This window comes from Microtus oregoni, unplaced genomic scaffold (genome assembly GCF_018167655.1).
Source record: "Microtus oregoni isolate MIOR12 unplaced genomic scaffold, Mior012 000003F_ref0000135, whole genome shotgun sequence".
In the NCBI taxonomy this organism is placed as follows: domain Eukaryota; kingdom Metazoa; phylum Chordata; class Mammalia; order Rodentia; family Cricetidae; genus Microtus; species Microtus oregoni.
In genome coordinates this window covers 18629664-18647306 of record NW_024543062.1, presented here as the reverse complement: position 1 = coordinate 18647306, position 17643 = coordinate 18629664, and the positions used below count along the sequence as shown (strand labels likewise).

General features: G+C 48.6%; 1 protein-coding gene across 1 annotated transcript; it reads right to left on the bottom strand.

Moving 5' to 3' along the window:
* Positions 1 to 12183: 12183 nt before the first annotated feature.
* On the bottom strand, positions 12184 to 16995 carry Ubc (ubiquitin C). The gene is made up of 2 exons (XM_041648104.1): positions 16850 to 16995; positions 12184 to 15385 (listed from the first exon to the last, which is right to left on the bottom strand). The coding sequence occupies exon 2, from the start codon at positions 15380 to 15382 to the stop codon at positions 12266 to 12268; it is 3117 nt and encodes a 1038-aa protein (XP_041504038.1). The 5' UTR covers positions 15383 to 15385; positions 16850 to 16995; the 3' UTR covers positions 12184 to 12265.
* Positions 16996 to 17643: the final 648 nt, after the last annotated feature.

Here is a 17643-nt window from a genome sequence, read left to right as displayed (position 1 = left end):
ACTTGCTTAGCATGTGAAAGACCCTGGCTCCCAACCCCAGCAACTCACCATAAAGAAAAAAAAGTGAGCTTTTTAATCCACTTTCTAATGATTCGGACAAATAAATGGATGGATAGAGTAAGAAGTAGGTAGATTGGCTGATAGATTGATGATAGATAGATAGATAGATAGATAGATAAAAGGATGGATGGGTGGAAGGTAGATAGGAAGACAGACAGAATAGTTACTTGTCAGAACATGGTCAGAAGCGTGACGCACGGTGAACCATGCCTTGAGAAACTGTGAGAGAGGCTCCAGGAAGAAAGGCCAGGACCTTTACCTCAGGCGCTTTTTGTTCCCAGGATTGTTCTTAGACACAATTTCACACCTCCTGCAACAAACGGTTACATTCAATTTAGAAGACAAGTTCATTCCTGTTGGACGTCAGAACACAGCTAGGGAAGCCAATGCGGTAAAAGGATACGCCGAGTGCTGTCTTCAGTGCACCCTGTGTCTAGATAAGGCCCTCTGCCTTGCTTTCATGCTTCCCCAGATCGAGTCGGTAGTGCATGCCGGGCAGTTGGGTTTCAGTTGATCTATTTTGAGAAACTTCTGGGAAAAGGTTGCTCTGTTAATACTTAGGATGTGTGCCGGGCGGTGGTGGCGCATGCCTTTAATCCCAGCACTCGGGAGGCAGAGGCAGGCGGATCTCTGTGAGTTCGAGGCCAGCCTGGTCTACAGAGCTAGTGCCAGGACAGGCATCAAAGCTACAGAGAAACCCTGTCTCGAAAAACTAAAAAAAAAAAAAAAAAATACTTAGGATGTGCTTACTGGTGTTTCTGATCTCAACATTTCTTGGATCGTTGCTTTCTTTATTCCATTTATATAAAAAGCACACTGAAACTGAAGTAAGGTTGTCTACATTTAGACTGTACCACCCCCCTCTCTTTCTTATTTGTTTGTTTGTTTGTTCATTCATTTATTTTTGGTTTTTTGAGACAGTGTTTCTCTATGTAACAGTCCTGGTTTTCCTGCAACTCACTTAGTAGACCAGGCTGGCCTCGAACTCACTGAGCTCCACCTGCCTCTGCCTCCTGGGTGCTGGGATTAAAGGCATGCATTGGCACTACCCAGGTGGTCCTTTTAAGGTCCTCTTTAAGGTCCGCAAATCCCAGGTCTTCAAGACAGATCTGGGGCTGAAGAGATGGCTCAGAGGTTAAGAGCATTGCCTGTTCTTCCAAAGGTCCTGAGTTCAATTCCCAGCAACCACATGGTGGCTCACAACCATCTGTAATGGGGTCTGGTGCCCTCTTCTGGCCTGTAGGCATACACACAGACAGAAAATTGTATACATAATAAATAAATAAATATTTAAAAAAAAAGACAGATCTGCACAGGTTGACAAAAGTTGACAGTTGCTTGCATGGCACTAACTTCCACTGCTAATCTTATTGGATTTATAAACAGGTAGAGGGACTGGAGATGTGGCTCAGTGAGTAGAAGCTTGCCTACGAGGTCTGGATTTAACCCCAGCACCACAGAAACAAGGCATGGTAGCACATACCTGTTTCCTCAGTGCTCAGTAGGTAGAGACAGGAAGATCAGGAGTTCAAGGTCATCCTCAGCCATGTAAGAGTTCGAGGTCAACCTGGGTTACCTGAGACCCTTCCTTAAAAAAGAAAATGTAAACCCGGTGTGGTGGCTCTGTCTGCTTCCCGATCCACTGTGGGTCCAACTAGCAGCTACAGCTACCATAGCTGTCCACCATGCTTCCCCACCTAACTGACTGGACCCGGAAACTGGGAACCAAAATAAACCCCTCCCCACCTTGGTTGCTTCTTAGTCACAGGCATGAGGAGGGAAATACCCTGATACAGATGGCTAACCAGATGGACAGATGATTGACATTTGGTTGGTGGTTAGTGGAACAATAGGATGCTAGGAATCAAACTTATGTCCTCTGCAAGAGCAGCAAGTGCTCTTAACCACTGAGTCTTTTCTCTAGGTCCTGGTGTATTTTATGTAGCACAAAATGTGAGTGAGTGGCCACATTTTTCTAAACTTTGTTTTGAGACAGGGTCTAACTATGAAGCCCTGGCCAGCCTGGGATTCACTATGCAAATCAGGCTGACCTCAGGCTCACAGAAGACCACCTGCTTCTGCCTTCTGAGTGCTGGAATTTAAGATAGATACCACCATGCCCAATAGGGATTTTTAAAAGTTTATTTTAAATTTATCTGTGTTTCTCCATTTCTTACCTTTTCAATTATGATGTGGGAGTGTCTTTTATCTATCTGTTGCTTTCATTGGCTAATTAATAAAGAAACTCCTTGGCCTGATAGGTCAGAACATAGGTGGGTGGAGTAGACAAAACAGAATGCTGGGAAGAAGGGAAGTGAAGCAGACGCTATAGCTCTCCTCTCCAAGATGGATGCAGGTTAAGATCCTTCCCAGTAAGCCACCACCTCATGGTGCTACACACATTAATAGAAATGGATTACTCGCCGGGTGGTGGTGGTGCACACCTTTAATCCCAGCACTTGGGAGGCAGAGGCAGGCAGATCTCTGGGAGTTTGAGGCCAGCCTGGTCTAGAAGAGCTAGTTCCAGGACAGGGACCAAAAAGCTACAGAGAAACCCTGTCTCGAAAATCAAAAAAAAAAAAAAAAAGAAAAGAAAGAAAGAAAGAAAGAAAGAAAAAGAAATGGGTTAATCAAGATGTGAGAGTTAGCCAGTAAGAGACTGGAGATATGGGCCAGGCAGTGTTTAAAAGAATACAATTTGTGTGTTGTTATTTCAGGTATAAAGCTAGCTGTGTGGGAGCTGGGCAGGAACGCAGCCTGCCCGCCGTTCCTACTACATAATTATTCTATGTGTATGGATAATTTGGCTCTACATATTTCTGTGTATTATGCATGCCTGGTGCCTGCAGACACCAGAATAGAGCATAGTATCCCCTGGAACTAGAGTTACAGAAGCTGTGAGCCATCATATGGGTGCTGAGAGTCTAGTCCAGGTTCTCTAGGATAGCAACCAGAACTCTTAATCACTGAGCCATCTCCCCGGACCCTGTATTTTTGTTCATTTGAGCCAAAAATCTCACTCTATAGCCCAGGGTGACCTTGAACTCAGGATCCTCCTGGCTTAGCCTCTCAAGTGCTGGGTTTACAGGCAGGTGTCACCATGCCTGGCCTCCCAGACCAATCTAAGCCTTGAGGAGGGCAGTGCAGCTGTGCAGAGGTAAGCAAACCCCACCCCTTTCTTCCCAGGCATCTCTGTGGCTCCAGAGGGCAGATTGCCCCAGTTCTGCAATAATAGTAAGGACAAATGAGACCTCAGACGGATGCTGAGCAAGTGGAGACACAGATGTGGGAACTGAAAGGGTCACTCAACAATGAAGAACACTGGCTGCTCTTCCAGAGGACCCAGGTTCTGTTCCCAGCACCGACAGGACAGCTCACAACCATCTGTGACTCCAGTTCTGGGGGATCTGATGCCTTCTATAGCCTCTGCTGGCACTGTACTCATACACATAAAAAGGTTTTCTTTCGATTCAACTATAAAAACTAAAAAACAAACAGGTGGGATTGACCTGGCCCTCCCAGTCCTTCCTCTTTTGCGATTGCCAGAGCTACAACAGCCATCTTGTAAAGCTGAGGGAAAGAAAAGAAAATTGCCAGGCATGGCCAGGCAGGGTGTTGGGTGTGTTTACTTTTATTTTTTTAGATTTTTTAAAATGTATATGAGCATTTTGCCTCTTTGCATATATGTGCACCATGTGCTTACAGAAGTCAGAAGACAGAGTGATTTTCCTAGTACTAGAGTTACAGATGTTTGTGAGCCACCTCTTAGGTACTGGGAACTGAACCACGGTCCTATGCAAGAGAAACCAGTGCTTTTGTGGGGGGGGGGGCAGTTGAGACAGGGTTTCTCTGTGTAGCTCTGGCTGTTCTAAAACTCACTCTGTAGCCCAGGCTGGCCTCGAATTCCGAGATCCAACTGTCTCTACCTCCAGAGTGCTTTGATTAAAAGTGTACACCACTGAGCCATCCCTCCAGCTTCTTAGTGAGCATTTTTAATCCTGATCTTGAAAGACAGAGGCAGGAACTCTATTGAGTTCCAGGCCAGTTGGGGCTACTTAGTTAGGGCCCATTTCAAAGAGAGAGAGAAAGAGAGAGGGAGGAAGGGAGGGGAAAAGGAAGGAAGAAGAGAGAAAAGGAGAGGAAGATGGAGGGAGGGAAGAGGAGAGGGAGAGAGAGAAAAAACCCACAAAGACCTTGGAGTTAGAGATCTGGGCTCTTTCCATCCGGACTTGTGCGAGAAAACTCTCACTTTTCTCCTTAGACCTCTCTTATTTTTCTTTCTTGCACACTCCTGATGCAGTATCAGTACAGTCTAACTGCAGGGTGCTATTTCCGTGAACTCAACCGGGTCAGGACTGTCTTCTCTCCTCGTCTTCTCTTCTCCTCTCCTCTCTCCTCTCCTCTCCTCTCCTCTCCTCTCCTCTCCTCTCCTCTCTCCCCTCCCCACCACTCTTTTTCCCCTCCCTTCCCTTCCTCTTCTCCATGGTAACAGCTACACATTTTGTGTTTTCCCAGAGGACACAGAGGAAACTGATTCACATGAGGGAACAAAGCTGCCAATCACACAGCAGTCTGCTTGTAAAACCAGCCATTTGTGGTCCTGAGGGGTGGGCCAGTCACCTGCCACCAGTATGTCCGTGAAGGACTCATTCAGGGTTGTCCTCACTACTTGTCCAGAGCCGCTGCCCAAAAGCACCTGCATGTGGCTGTCTGCCTACATCCAAATCAGAGACCTGAGGAGAGGCAGACACTTGGCTGGTGCCTTCCAACTCTTTACCTGCTACAAGAATATAATCCTGGAAGCCAGGCGGTGGTGGCGCACGCCTTTAATCCCAGCACTTGGGAGGCAGAGGCAGGGGGATCTCTGTGAGTTCAAGGCCAGCCTGGTCTACAAGAGCTAGTTCCGGGACAGGCACCAGAGCTACAGAGAAACCCTGTCTCGGAAAACCAAATATATGTATATATAATTCTGGGGCTAGAGAGATGGCTCAGCAGTTAAGAGCACTGGCCGCCCTGGCTGCTCTTCCAAAGGACCACTGTACTTTGTGCCCACATGACAGTTGGCAACTGTCTGTAACTCCGGTTTCAGGGAATGCAGCATCCTCATACAGACATCCATGCAGGCAAAACCCCAGTGCACATTTAAAAAAAAAATCATCAGTTAAAAAAAGAATATGATCCCACAGTTTGGTTTGCGGCCTGATGGAAGTCACTTAAGAGTTCTTAGAGGGGGGCTGAAGAGATGGCCTAGAGGTTAAGAGCACTGGCTGTTTTTCCAGAGATCCTGCCTTCAGTTGCCAGCAACAACATGGTGGCGCAGAGCCATCTATAATAAGATCTGGTGCCGTCTTCTGGCGCCCAAGCATACATGCAGGGAGAACACTATAAATAATAAATAAATACATCTAAAAAGAAAAGAAAAAGGATTGTTATAGTGGAAGGCAGAATGCAAGTATCTGATAGAGGAAATGGGAAGGAGGGAGGAGGGAAGTCAGTACAGAAGGAGGAGGGAGGTAGGTAAGATAACAATAAGGATATCTAAAAATATCCACCAGGAATCATACTATTAACTATTTACCAAAAATAAATAAATAAACCTATAATATGAATAATTCCATGTATAAATATACATATATAGTTTTTTTAAAATATTTATTTATTTACTTATTTAGTATACAATATTCTATCTCTGTGTGTCTGCAGACCAGAAGAGGGCAGCAGATCTCGTTACAGATGGTTGTGAACCACCATGTGGTTGCTGGGAATTGAACTCATGACCTTTGGAAGAACAGGCAATGCTCTTAACCACTGAGCCATCTCTCCAGCCCCTACATATATAGTTTTAATGAACTTTTCTCATCTGGGCTAACGGCAATTCTCCCAAGAGCCAAAGACCATTTAACACAAACTCCAATACCAGAGATGAGAAGCCCTCTTTTGAGTTCCTGGCCAGGGCTGTCCTAAGCATACAGCCTATCACTGTTGCTCTTGGTTGCTTCCTAGGGGTAGAAGATGATTCCTTATTGCTGAAGACACCACACACTTCAGAAATAAGGCCCGGAGACCTCTGAGCTGAAATCAACCTGAGTGTCTCCTCCCTGAGAACTCCCTTTCACGGTTCCAACAGGAGGCACTGAAGCTTCCAAAGGAAGGTGGCAACCAGCAGTCCTGCCCAGCTCTGATGCCTGTCAACCACATGCCACGCCCATGGCGTGATACCCAGAAGGGGGCAGTAGTGGCACCCATTACCTTGACAGTAACCCACTGCTCTCTCACTGGCTGAAGACCTGCTCAAAAAAAAAAAAAAGAAAGAAAAAAAGAGGGAAACCTTAGCAAGGTGGTGATGGTGCATGCCTTGAATCCCAGCCCTCTGAACTCTGTGAGTTTGAGCCGTGCCTGATCTACATGGCAAGTTCCAGGACAGCCAAGGCTACACAAAAAAAACCTGTCTGCAAAAAGAGGAAAACCATGCCTGGTACTGGAAACCCAGCTAACCGAGTGCTAGTGAGGTCCACTGCTGTTCTAGGCTGACCGGTGACAGAGTGACAAGTGCAATGTGTAGAAGGATGGGGTGGGAGGGGTCACCAGGTCACAAAAAACAACACAGAGACTTAAGAAAGCTTGGCTTGGGGCTGGAGAGATGGCTCAGTGGTTAAGAGCACTGACTGTTCTTCCAGAGGTCCTGAGTTCAATTCCCAGCAACCACATGGTGGCTCACAACCATCTGTAAAGAGGTCTGGTGCCCTCTTCCGGCACCAGAATATTGTATATAATAAATAAATAAATAAATATTTAAAAAAAAGAAAGCTTGGCTTTAGCTTATGCTTGTCTCGAACTAGCTCTTATAACTTAACTCATATTCTTCAAAGCGCTCATTACCTCACCTCCGTTTTGCCCACCCTGTTTCCTCCTTGTCTGGCTGGCCACTCTGTCTTTCTTCCCAGAGTTCTCTCCATCCAGAAGTCCCTGCTAGACCTCCTGCCTAGCCACTGGCCTTTCAGCTTTTCATTAACCCAAGCACAGTGATGGATCTTTACACAGCATTACCAAATATTTTGAAAGAGGAAAGTTCCTCAGAAACCCCCACAAGCAGTAGGGAAGAAAAGTAAGGTGGGGACTTCCAAGAGGCAGTCACACACAATGCAAGCACACTGTCATGTGTCTCTAGGGGCCGCAGCTGGCAGATGCACCCAATTGCCCCTCCTTCCCTGTGCCACAAACCTGAACATTTAAAGTATGTGCGCGTGTGCGTGACATGTGTGTATGGGGGGGGGCTAGGCATGGGCTTGCCACAGCGCACATGTAAAAGTCAAGAGTTCAAGCCGGGCGGTGGTGGCGCACGCCTTTAATCCCAGCACTTGGGAGGCAGAGGCAAGCGGATCTCTGTGAGTTCAAGGCCAGCCTGGTCTACAGAGCTAGTTCCAGAACAGGCTCCAAAGCCGCAGAGAAACCCTGTCTCGAAAAACTAAAAAAAAAAAAAAAAAAAAAAAAAAAAAAAAAAAAAAAAAAGTCAGAGTTCAACTTTAGAGTGTGTTCTATTCGCCCACGTTTACATGGTGTCAAGGAAGGAAGTTAGATCACCAGACTTGCTTAACAAACACCCTTACCCTGAGCCAGTTCTCCCATGCTCTTCTGCACATTTCTTTTTTTCTTTTCTTTTCTTTTCCTTTTCTTTTGAGACAGAGTTTCTCTATATAACAGCCCTAGCTGTCCTGTAACTAGCTCTGTAGACCAGGCTGGCCTTGAACTCACAGAGATCTGCCTGCCTCCTGAGTGCTGAGATTAAAGGCATGCACTACCACCACCTGGCTGTTTCTTCTTTTTATGAGATAGGTGTACACACAGATAGAGCATTTATAGATATAAAATAAATAAAAATATGTACAGCAAAACATCCTGCTATTTTTATGATTTTTGCTTGTTTTTTGTGCTTTGTTTATATTTTGGTTTTACTTTGTTTTGTTTATATTTGGGGATTTTTGTTTGTTCGTTTTCTTTTTCTTTTCTTTTTTCTTTTTTTTTTTAAAGATTTATTTATTTATTATGTATACAACATTCTGCCTCCCTTCCAGAGGAGGGTGCCAGATCTCATTACAGATGGTTGCTGGGAATTGAACTCAGGACCTCTGGTGAAGAGCAGCCAGTGCTCTTAACCAGAGTCATCTTTCCAGCCCTCTTTTTCTTTTCTTTCTTTTATTTTATTTATTTATTTACTTTTTATTTTTTTGTTTTTCGAGACAGGGTTTCTCTGTAACTTTGAAGCCTGTCCTGGAACTAGCTCTTGTAGACCAGGCTGGCTTCAAACTCACAGAGATCTGCCTGCCTCTGCCTCCCGAGTGCTGGGATTAAAGGCGTGTGGTTTATTGCTATGGTTTTTAATTTTGTGTATGTGTGTGGGTTTGTGTATCTGAGTTTCGTTATCTATAGAGTCCAGAAGAGACTTGATGCAGATGCTAGGAACTGAACTTGAGTCCTATGCAAGAACAGGAAGTGTTTTTAACTGCTGAACCATTTTTTCAGTCCTCTCCTGAACTATTTATTCATTTAGACAAGCTCTCACAATGTAAGTCTGGCTGACCAGGAACTTGTTGTGTAGACCACGCTGGCCTCGAACTCAGAGATTAGCTAGCTCCCCTGAGTTTTGAGGTTGGGGGGGGTTGTTTTATGTTTTAATTATTTGTGACAGGGTCTCATGCTGTAGCCCAGATGGCCTAAACAATGGCCCTCTTCCCTGCCTCCTTGGTGCTAGCTTATAGTGTGTACCCCTCCCCCAACCTGGGTCCTGATTTTCTATGACCATCTCTGGGGGAAGACACGATGTATCCTAATCTTCATCTCCTATTCAAGATTCATGTCCTTAATACAGAGGACAAAAACCAGTAATGAGGGAAAAACTCAGCTTGAGTTTCCACCTCCATGAACAGTATGAGCCCAATTATGGCCGGAGCCTACAGGTCTGCCAGAGGACATCTAGACAGCTCTCTTACTCCAAGAAGTCACAAGAATCAGGTGTCTCTTTTCATTTCTCTGGGAACTCATGTCTGCATGCCACATCTTTAACAGCCCAGCTGTAACGCTAGAAACAGGGACCAGAGCTTCAAATGCCATTACAGAGCAGATATGAGCCCCTGTGCTTTGATTTTCTTCTCCTGGAGCAACCTCCCCACAGGCGCTCAACAAAGCTTTGAGCAATCACAAAATAAACCTATTAGGGAAAAGTATGTTAATTACATATACCGTGAAAAAATACAAAGTCCAAAAAATACTAGACAGAGTCTAGTGTTGTCAAGGTCACCTTCACTCACTATGAGGCAGGCCTCAGCCTCCACTGCCCTCTCTGGACTTGCAGGCCTGCACCACCAGGTGTCGTGTATGTGCTGGAGCTGGAACAAGTGCCTCCTGGCTTTACAAGCAAGCACCTAGCTTGAAATCATGAGTTCCCAGTGCCAGCTACAGAATCAATCCCTTTCCTGGATTTTCACATGCTCAGTTTGTACATGATCCTGGGTTCCATCCCAAGCACTAAAACAGAAAGCCAGTGTCTGGGTCCTGCTCCACACCAGGCACTTGGCCCTTTATGGAAGGCAGACTCCCACCTGCAGGAGGCACCCAGGTTTTCTCGCGTTTCTCTGCTCCTGCTCCATCGTCTGCTGTCTCATCTGAGCCCCTCTATCCCTGCACCCCTTCCACCTTGAGTTCCAGCTGCTGCTGTCACCGTGACTGACTACCAAATGATGTTAAGCTGCTATATAAGGGATTCTGTCTCAGCAGTTGGACTCAGTGTTGCTAAAATCCCTTCCCTGGAGGAGATGGAAACCACATCTGCCCCTCCTCCTAAGGTCCCAAGGACAAATGGAGGTCTGAGTCCACCAAAGTTCACCCAGAAAAACTAATGAGTTTATTGAATTTATTTACAGAGTGTGTGTGAAGGATGGGAGCAGGAGTGTGGATGACCCCAAAAGCAGCCACAGTGGAAGGCATGGACGATGACTTCACTGCGGCTACAGAGATGAAGTCGGCTTCACCTATTCCTTTTCTGCCTATTTTCTTCAGCTCCTCCTGGAGGCCATGTAGAGTTAGGACAGAATTGCAGTCGTCTGGTGAGTAGTGGCTGCATATTTAGATGATGGTCCCATGACACCCTCTGTTCCTCCTATAAAAGCAATAGCAGCAAGTCCAGCTGAAATCACATTGCAAGCTGGCAGTTGGTGAAGATGGTGGCAATACGGCTTGGAAGGCAGTCCTGCACAACACTGAGGTATGAGGAGTTCCAAGACCAGCCTGGGTTACAAGAGACACCCTAATTAAGAAATGAACCTCTAGAAAATCTCTAGGTGGGAGTCATAGCTTTAGAAAAAAAGGACAATTTGGGTGGAGAATGGGGGACCATACAGATTATGAGCAGATTAGGGGAGAAAGTGGCTAATTTTGAGACCTTTTGCCTGCTGTATGTAATCCAAGGGGTGCTGTGTAATTCAGCTGTGGTGGGGCCTTTGAATAAGGGCTGGAAAGCAACTTATTTTTCTTTTTGAGATAGGTTTTCTGTGTGTTAACAATCCTGGCTGTCCTGGACCTCCCGAGTGCTGTGGTTAAAGGCCTGTGTCACCAGCGTCACTGCAACCTCTTGGGGGTGCTGCAGCCTTCATTACTAAACCTACATGTGACCTAATTGCTTGCCAGGAGTGCCAATCTGGAAGCATCGGGCTGCTGCTGGATCCCCTTTGGTTGTGTACTTTTCATCCTGACTCAACCCCACCTCTGTAAGTGAACGTCAAGATTTACTTAATGTACACATCTTTATACCAAAAGAAAGCATTCAAATTCCACTAGAGATGTTTATGAGTTACTATATGGTTGCTGGCAAGTGAACTCAGGACAGTGCTCTTAACCACTGTAAACTTTAATAACTTATTTTTATCAGCATTGATTACTGTATGTCTGTGTGAAGATGCCAGATCCCCTGTAACTGAAGGTAGTCAGTTGCAAGCTGTATGTAGGTGATTAGAACTGAACCTGGGTCCTAAGAGGGGCCAACATTCTTAACCCCTGTAAGTGAACTCTTTAATACCAGATGTGAAGACAAACTATGGAGTGCTTAAAGTTGTCATTCATTACAATAGGACCCTGAGAAGCAGAGCAATTCTCTTTACATGCTCCTGACATGCCTGAACTTATTGAATACATGTGTGACCTTGGTTTCCTGTTTTTGAGAAAGTTTCTCCCCTTTGCACAGGATGAAAACTGTTAAATCTGACAATACTGAAGTCTGAAGTGAACTAGTAGTGTATGCAATACAGCTCTCTCCCACTATTCGTGAGCTATACCTGTGTATGCATGAAGCTGAACACACTGGAGTGGGAGCTCTGGCTAAAAGCAAAGACAGCAGAATTATATACTAAATTGAACACTTGAAACACTAAGTATTACACACTCCAACATGAGCAATAGGTCAGTCAGTGCTTGCTGTGCCTGAGGAAGTTAAGAGTCCTGGGTACCAGAGTGGAAAAACTGACTCCAATCTTCAACCATGAGCAGGAACACACCTACAAATATTTAAAAAGCCAGGTGGTGGTGCATGCCTTTGATCCCAACACTTGGGAGGCAGAAGGATCTCCAGAGTTCCAGGTTAGCCTGGTCTGCAGAGCAAGTTCCAAAACAGGCTCCAAAGTTACACAGAGAAACCATAACTTGAAAACTCGCGCCCCACCTCAAATTTTTATTTTCTACTGTTACCCATGGCAACCATTCACGTAGTCTTTTGAGACAGTGTTTCTCTGTATAGCCCAGGCTGGCCTTGAAATCAAGAGATCTGTCTACCTCTGCTGGAATTAATGGCATGTGACAGCAAGTTTGTTTTTAAAGTTAAAAAGAGCAAAAACTGTATCCCCATACAGTTTTGCCTGCCTGCTGCAAGAGCCCCAAAGAGGCTATTGGAGGCCCTAGAACTGGAGTTACAGATGAGCTGCACTGTTGATGCTGGACACCGAACCTTGGTTCTCTGGAAAAGGAGCCAGTGGGCTTAACTGAGCCACTTAACTCCCAAGTTTGAAATTTTACAAACTTAATAATCTGCACAATTCAACATCAGGTTCCAACAAATAAAAGCAAAAACAAGATCAGACCTTTGGGAATGCAAGAACTTTATTCAAAGTGCAATGAAACTGGTTAACAGCTTAAAAGATGGGGGATACTAAGACATCTCCCCTCAAGCCCAAGAACAAGCACAAGGAGTGCTCTTTCTAGATAGTGTGCTGAGAAAGGTGCGTCCATCTTCCTGTTTGACTTTCTTAGTGGTGTCACTGGGCTCGACCTCCAGGGTGATGGTCTTGCCTGTCAGGGTCTTCACAAAGATCTGCATCCCACCTCTGAGGCGCAGGACCAGGTGCAGAGTGGACTCTTTCTGGATGTTGTAGTCGGACAGGGTGCGGCCATCTTCCAGCTGTTTGCCTGCAAAGATCAGCCTCTGCTGGTCAGGGGGGATGCCCTCCTTGTCCTGGATCTTTGCCTTGACATTCTCGATGGTGTCACTGGGCTCGACCTCCAGGGTGATGGTCTTGCCTGTCAGGGTCTTCACAAAGATCTGCATCCCACCCCTGAGGCGCAGGACCAGGTGCAGGGTGGACTCTTTCTGGATGTTGTAGTCGGACAGGGTGCGGCCATCTTCCAGCTGTTTGCCTGCAAAGATCAGCCTCTGCTGGTCAGGGGGGATGCCCTCCTTGTCCTGGATCTTTGCCTTGACATTCTCGATGGTGTCACTGGGCTCGACCTCCAGGGTGATGGTCTTGCCAGTCAGGGTCTTCACAAAGATCTGCATCCCACCCCTGAGGCGCAGGACCAGGTGCAGGGTGGACTCTTTCTGGATGTTGTAGTCGGACAGGGTGCGGCCATCTTCCAGCTGTTTGCCTGCAAAGATCAGCCTCTGCTGGTCAGGGGGGATGCCCTCCTTGTCCTGGATCTTTGCCTTGACATTCTCGATGGTGTCACTGGGCTCGACCTCCAGGGTGATGGTCTTGCCTGTCAGGGTCTTCACAAAGATCTGCATCCCACCTCTGAGGCGCAGGACCAGGTGCAGGGTGGACTCTTTCTGGATGTTGTAGTCGGACAGGGTGCGGCCATCTTCCAGCTGTTTGCCTGCAAAGATCAGCCTCTGCTGGTCAGGGGGGATGCCCTCCTTGTCCTGGATCTTTGCCTTGACATTCTCGATGGTGTCACTGGGCTCGACCTCCAGGGTGATGGTCTTGCCAGTCAGGGTCTTCACAAAGATCTGCATCCCACCCCTGAGGCGCAGGACCAGGTGCAGGGTGGACTCTTTCTGGATGTTGTAGTCGGACAGGGTGCGGCCATCTTCCAGCTGTTTGCCTGCAAAGATCAGCCTCTGCTGGTCAGGGGGGATGCCCTCCTTGTCCTGGATCTTTGCCTTGACATTCTCGATGGTGTCACTGGGCTCGACCTCCAGGGTGATGGTCTTGCCTGTCAGGGTCTTCACAAAGATCTGCATCCCACCTCTGAGGCGCAGGACCAGGTGCAGGGTGGACTCTTTCTGGATGTTGTAGTCGGACAGGGTGCGGCCATCTTCCAGCTGTTTGCCTGCAAAGATCAGCCTCTGCTGGTCAGGGGGGATGCCCTCCTTGTCCTGGATCTTTGCCTTGACATTCTCGATGGTGTCACTGGGCTCGACCTCCAGGGTGATGGTCTTGCCTGTCAGGGTCTTCACAAAGATCTGCATCCCACCCCTGAGGCGCAGGACCAGGTGCAGGGTGGACTCTTTCTGGATGTTGTAGTCGGACAGGGTGCGGCCATCTTCCAGCTGTTTGCCTGCAAAGATCAGCCTCTGCTGGTCAGGGGGGATGCCCTCCTTGTCCTGGATCTTTGCCTTGACATTCTCGATGGTGTCACTGGGCTCGACCTCCAGGGTGATGGTCTTGCCTGTCAGGGTCTTCACAAAGATCTGCATCCCACCTCTGAGGCGCAGGACCAGGTGCAGGGTGGACTCTTTCTGGATGTTGTAGTCGGACAGGGTGCGGCCATCTTCCAGCTGTTTGCCTGCAAAGATCAGCCTCTGCTGGTCAGGGGGGATGCCCTCCTTGTCCTGGATCTTTGCCTTGACATTCTCGATGGTGTCACTGGGCTCGACCTCCAGGGTGATGGTCTTGCCAGTCAGGGTCTTCACAAAGATCTGCATCCCACCCCTGAGGCGCAGGACCAGGTGCAGGGTGGACTCTTTCTGGATGTTGTAGTCGGACAGGGTGCGGCCATCTTCCAGCTGTTTGCCTGCAAAGATCAGCCTCTGCTGGTCAGGGGGAATGCCCTCCTTGTCCTGGATCTTTGCCTTGACATTCTCGATGGTGTCACTGGGCTCGACCTCCAGGGTGATGGTCTTGCCTGTCAGGGTCTTCACAAAGATCTGCATCCCACCCCTGAGGCGCAGGACCAGGTGCAGGGTGGACTCTTTCTGGATGTTGTAGTCGGACAGGGTGCGGCCATCTTCCAGCTGTTTGCCTGCAAAGATCAGCCTCTGCTGGTCAGGGGGGATGCCCTCCTTGTCCTGGATCTTTGCCTTGACATTCTCGATGGTGTCACTGGGCTCGACCTCCAGGGTGATGGTCTTGCCAGTCAGGGTCTTCACAAAGATCTGCATCCCACCCCTGAGGCGCAGGACCAGGTGCAGGGTGGACTCTTTCTGGATGTTGTAGTCGGACAGGGTGCGGCCATCTTCCAGCTGTTTGCCTGCAAAGATCAGCCTCTGCTGGTCAGGGGGGATGCCCTCCTTGTCCTGGATCTTTGCCTTGACATTCTCGATGGTGTCACTGGGCTCGACCTCCAGGGTGATGGTCTTGCCTGTCAGGGTCTTCACAAAGATCTGCATCCCACCTCTGAGGCGCAGGACCAGGTGCAGGGTGGACTCTTTCTGGATGTTGTAGTCGGACAGGGTGCGGCCATCTTCCAGCTGTTTGCCTGCAAAGATCAGCCTCTGCTGGTCAGGGGGGATGCCCTCCTTGTCCTGGATCTTTGCCTTGACATTCTCGATGGTGTCACTGGGCTCGACCTCCAGGGTGATGGTCTTGCCTGTCAGGGTCTTCACAAAGATCTGCATCCCACCTCTGAGGCGCAGGACCAGGTGCAGGGTGGACTCTTTCTGGATGTTGTAGTCGGACAGGGTGCGGCCATCTTCCAGCTGTTTGCCTGCAAAGATCAGCCTCTGCTGGTCAGGGGGGATGCCCTCCTTGTCCTGGATCTTTGCCTTGACATTCTCGATGGTGTCACTGGGCTCGACCTCCAGGGTGATGGTCTTGCCTGTCAGGGTCTTCACAAAGATCTGCATTGTCTGTCAAAAAAATAAACAGGCCAGAAATGATACCAATGTTAGTGGCCTGGCATTAACAGTTGGGTATATGTGAAATGCATTCCAGTTTAGGTCACATAGCCAAATTCTAGTTACACAAATCCTGTTGTAAAACCATATTTATCTAAGCTTTTGGGAGGCAAAGGCAGTGACTTTTGAGTTCAAGGTCAGCCTGGTCTTCCAGATTATCCAGGGCTAGAGTAACCCTGTCTGGAAAAAACATTAAACCAAAAAGACAGACATCTAGGTATAGTAAGCTCTGTCTAGGTTACTAATTTGGTGGGTGGAACCTGCAATACCTCAAGCTGAAAGTCATTTCCTAACTATTTGCATAACTTGAAGGAAAGCCTGTTCCACACTCACACCTGGGGTCAACTGGGTGTCTCTACCCCAAACAGGCATGAAGCAGATCCAGTCTGACCTATACAGACGTTTAGAGACCGACTTCCTTTAAATAAAAATAAAATAAACATCCGAGTCAGCGCACACCTTCATTCTTATCAATGAGGAGACTTGGGGCACACAGATCTCGAATTAGTTGGGAGGCCAGGGATAGTGAGACCCTATTGTCTCAACCCTGCTACTCCCCAAAAAAGAACAAATGTGGGTCAGAAAACACGACATGGACAAAAACAGTAAGAAAACCAGAAAGACCCACAAGTCAGTAACCCAAATAGTTCCAAGTAAACAGCACGAATGAAAATGCAGGAACCAGAGACTGTAATGGGGGCTGGGGTGGCCACTCAGGCCTTGCATCCTATCGCGTGGGTGGCAGAGGCCGGAATCTGACAGTTTAAGGCCGCCCCGGCCTTGGCTATGCATCGAGTCTCCTAAAACAACACCAGACAAGAAACGAAACTCAATCCGAGGCTCACTTTTCCGGTTCCTGTTCACTCTGAAGACGCTACCCGAGGCCCAAACCCTGTCTTGCAAGTGAGGGAAAGGTATAGTCAGGGCAAATGGCCTCACCACCCATTATGAGCCCATAGTGACCGCGACGTCACGGGTGCCCTAGGCCAGGCTGAGCCGCCACCTACCGACACCCTCCTGTCCCCCACGTCTCAGTCGCACTTCCGCCTTTAGCAACGGAAGCAAAACCGACCGACCTCGGCCGACAATCTCCCAGGGCTCTCACATCATTGCGGCCCGCAACCCGCCAAAAAAAAATAGCAAAAAATAAATAAGCAAACAAAAGGGTGGCTGCAAGTTCCCGGCTTAACCGGCGGCAGCGGGCTCGCGGGCCTGCTTCCTCCAACCTCGGCCAGGGCCTCAGGGCCGCGCGTCTTTCCCCGCTGCCTTCCACCTGGGCGCCATCTTGCCGCGGGGTCCTCCGCCTCGGGACAGCCGCCCTCCTCGCGGGCCACGCAAACGGAACGTCCAGGCCGCGGGCCGCCCTTCCCCCCTCCCCGCCTCTCAGCCCCGCCGGCGTGGCGGCCCTCTCCTCACCAGCGCTGGCGGCAGCGATACTCCTAGAGACGTACCGACGGAACTTGAGGTCTCGACGGAACTAGCCGCGACCAGCCCGGCGAAGCTTTATGTAATCATCGGAAGCCCCGCCCTCCCGCGATCCCTCCGCGGAAATGCGGTTAGGGACTACTTTCCAAGGCTGTTCTTGTCTCTGCAGCGGAAGGGGCTGACTAGAACCATCAAGGTCACTTCATGGCGTGTTCGTGTGTGGAGCCCAGAGAGTGGGGGCTTTGGGTGGCGGGGAAGGGCTGCGACCTCGTGAGGCACCGCGGAGGGATCAGCGTGTGTGACGCGTCAAATCACGACGTGGTCGGCGCCAGAACCCGGCTCGGATCAGCTCCGCAGGAGCGGAGCTCGGCGCATGCGCAGTGCAGCTTCGAGGCCAAGGGCCCCACCAGCTGACCCCGTCTGGGGGTCCGTGTGGCAGCAGTGCGTTCTAGGGACCCAGGGTTTTGCCTCCTGTCACACTGGGGTCCCTTTGGAGACCTCGTCTCCTCAGCTCGGCGGTCCCTGAGCCCAGCCCTCACCTCTTTGGCACAGTGACAGGGTGGATGACTGTGCAAATCTCAAAACAAGGGGAACGAGAGAAAGCTTTTTTAATAAATGTTTGATGGCTCCTCAGGATCGACGGGGACGGGGGTGGGGGGTGGGGCTGGGGGTGGTGGAGGAATTATAAAATGGGAAGCCTCTCCCCGATTTTGGAAAATTAATCTCAATTCCTTAAAGGCAAAAAAATCCACACAGCTCTTGAAAACTTGGCATTAGACCAACAG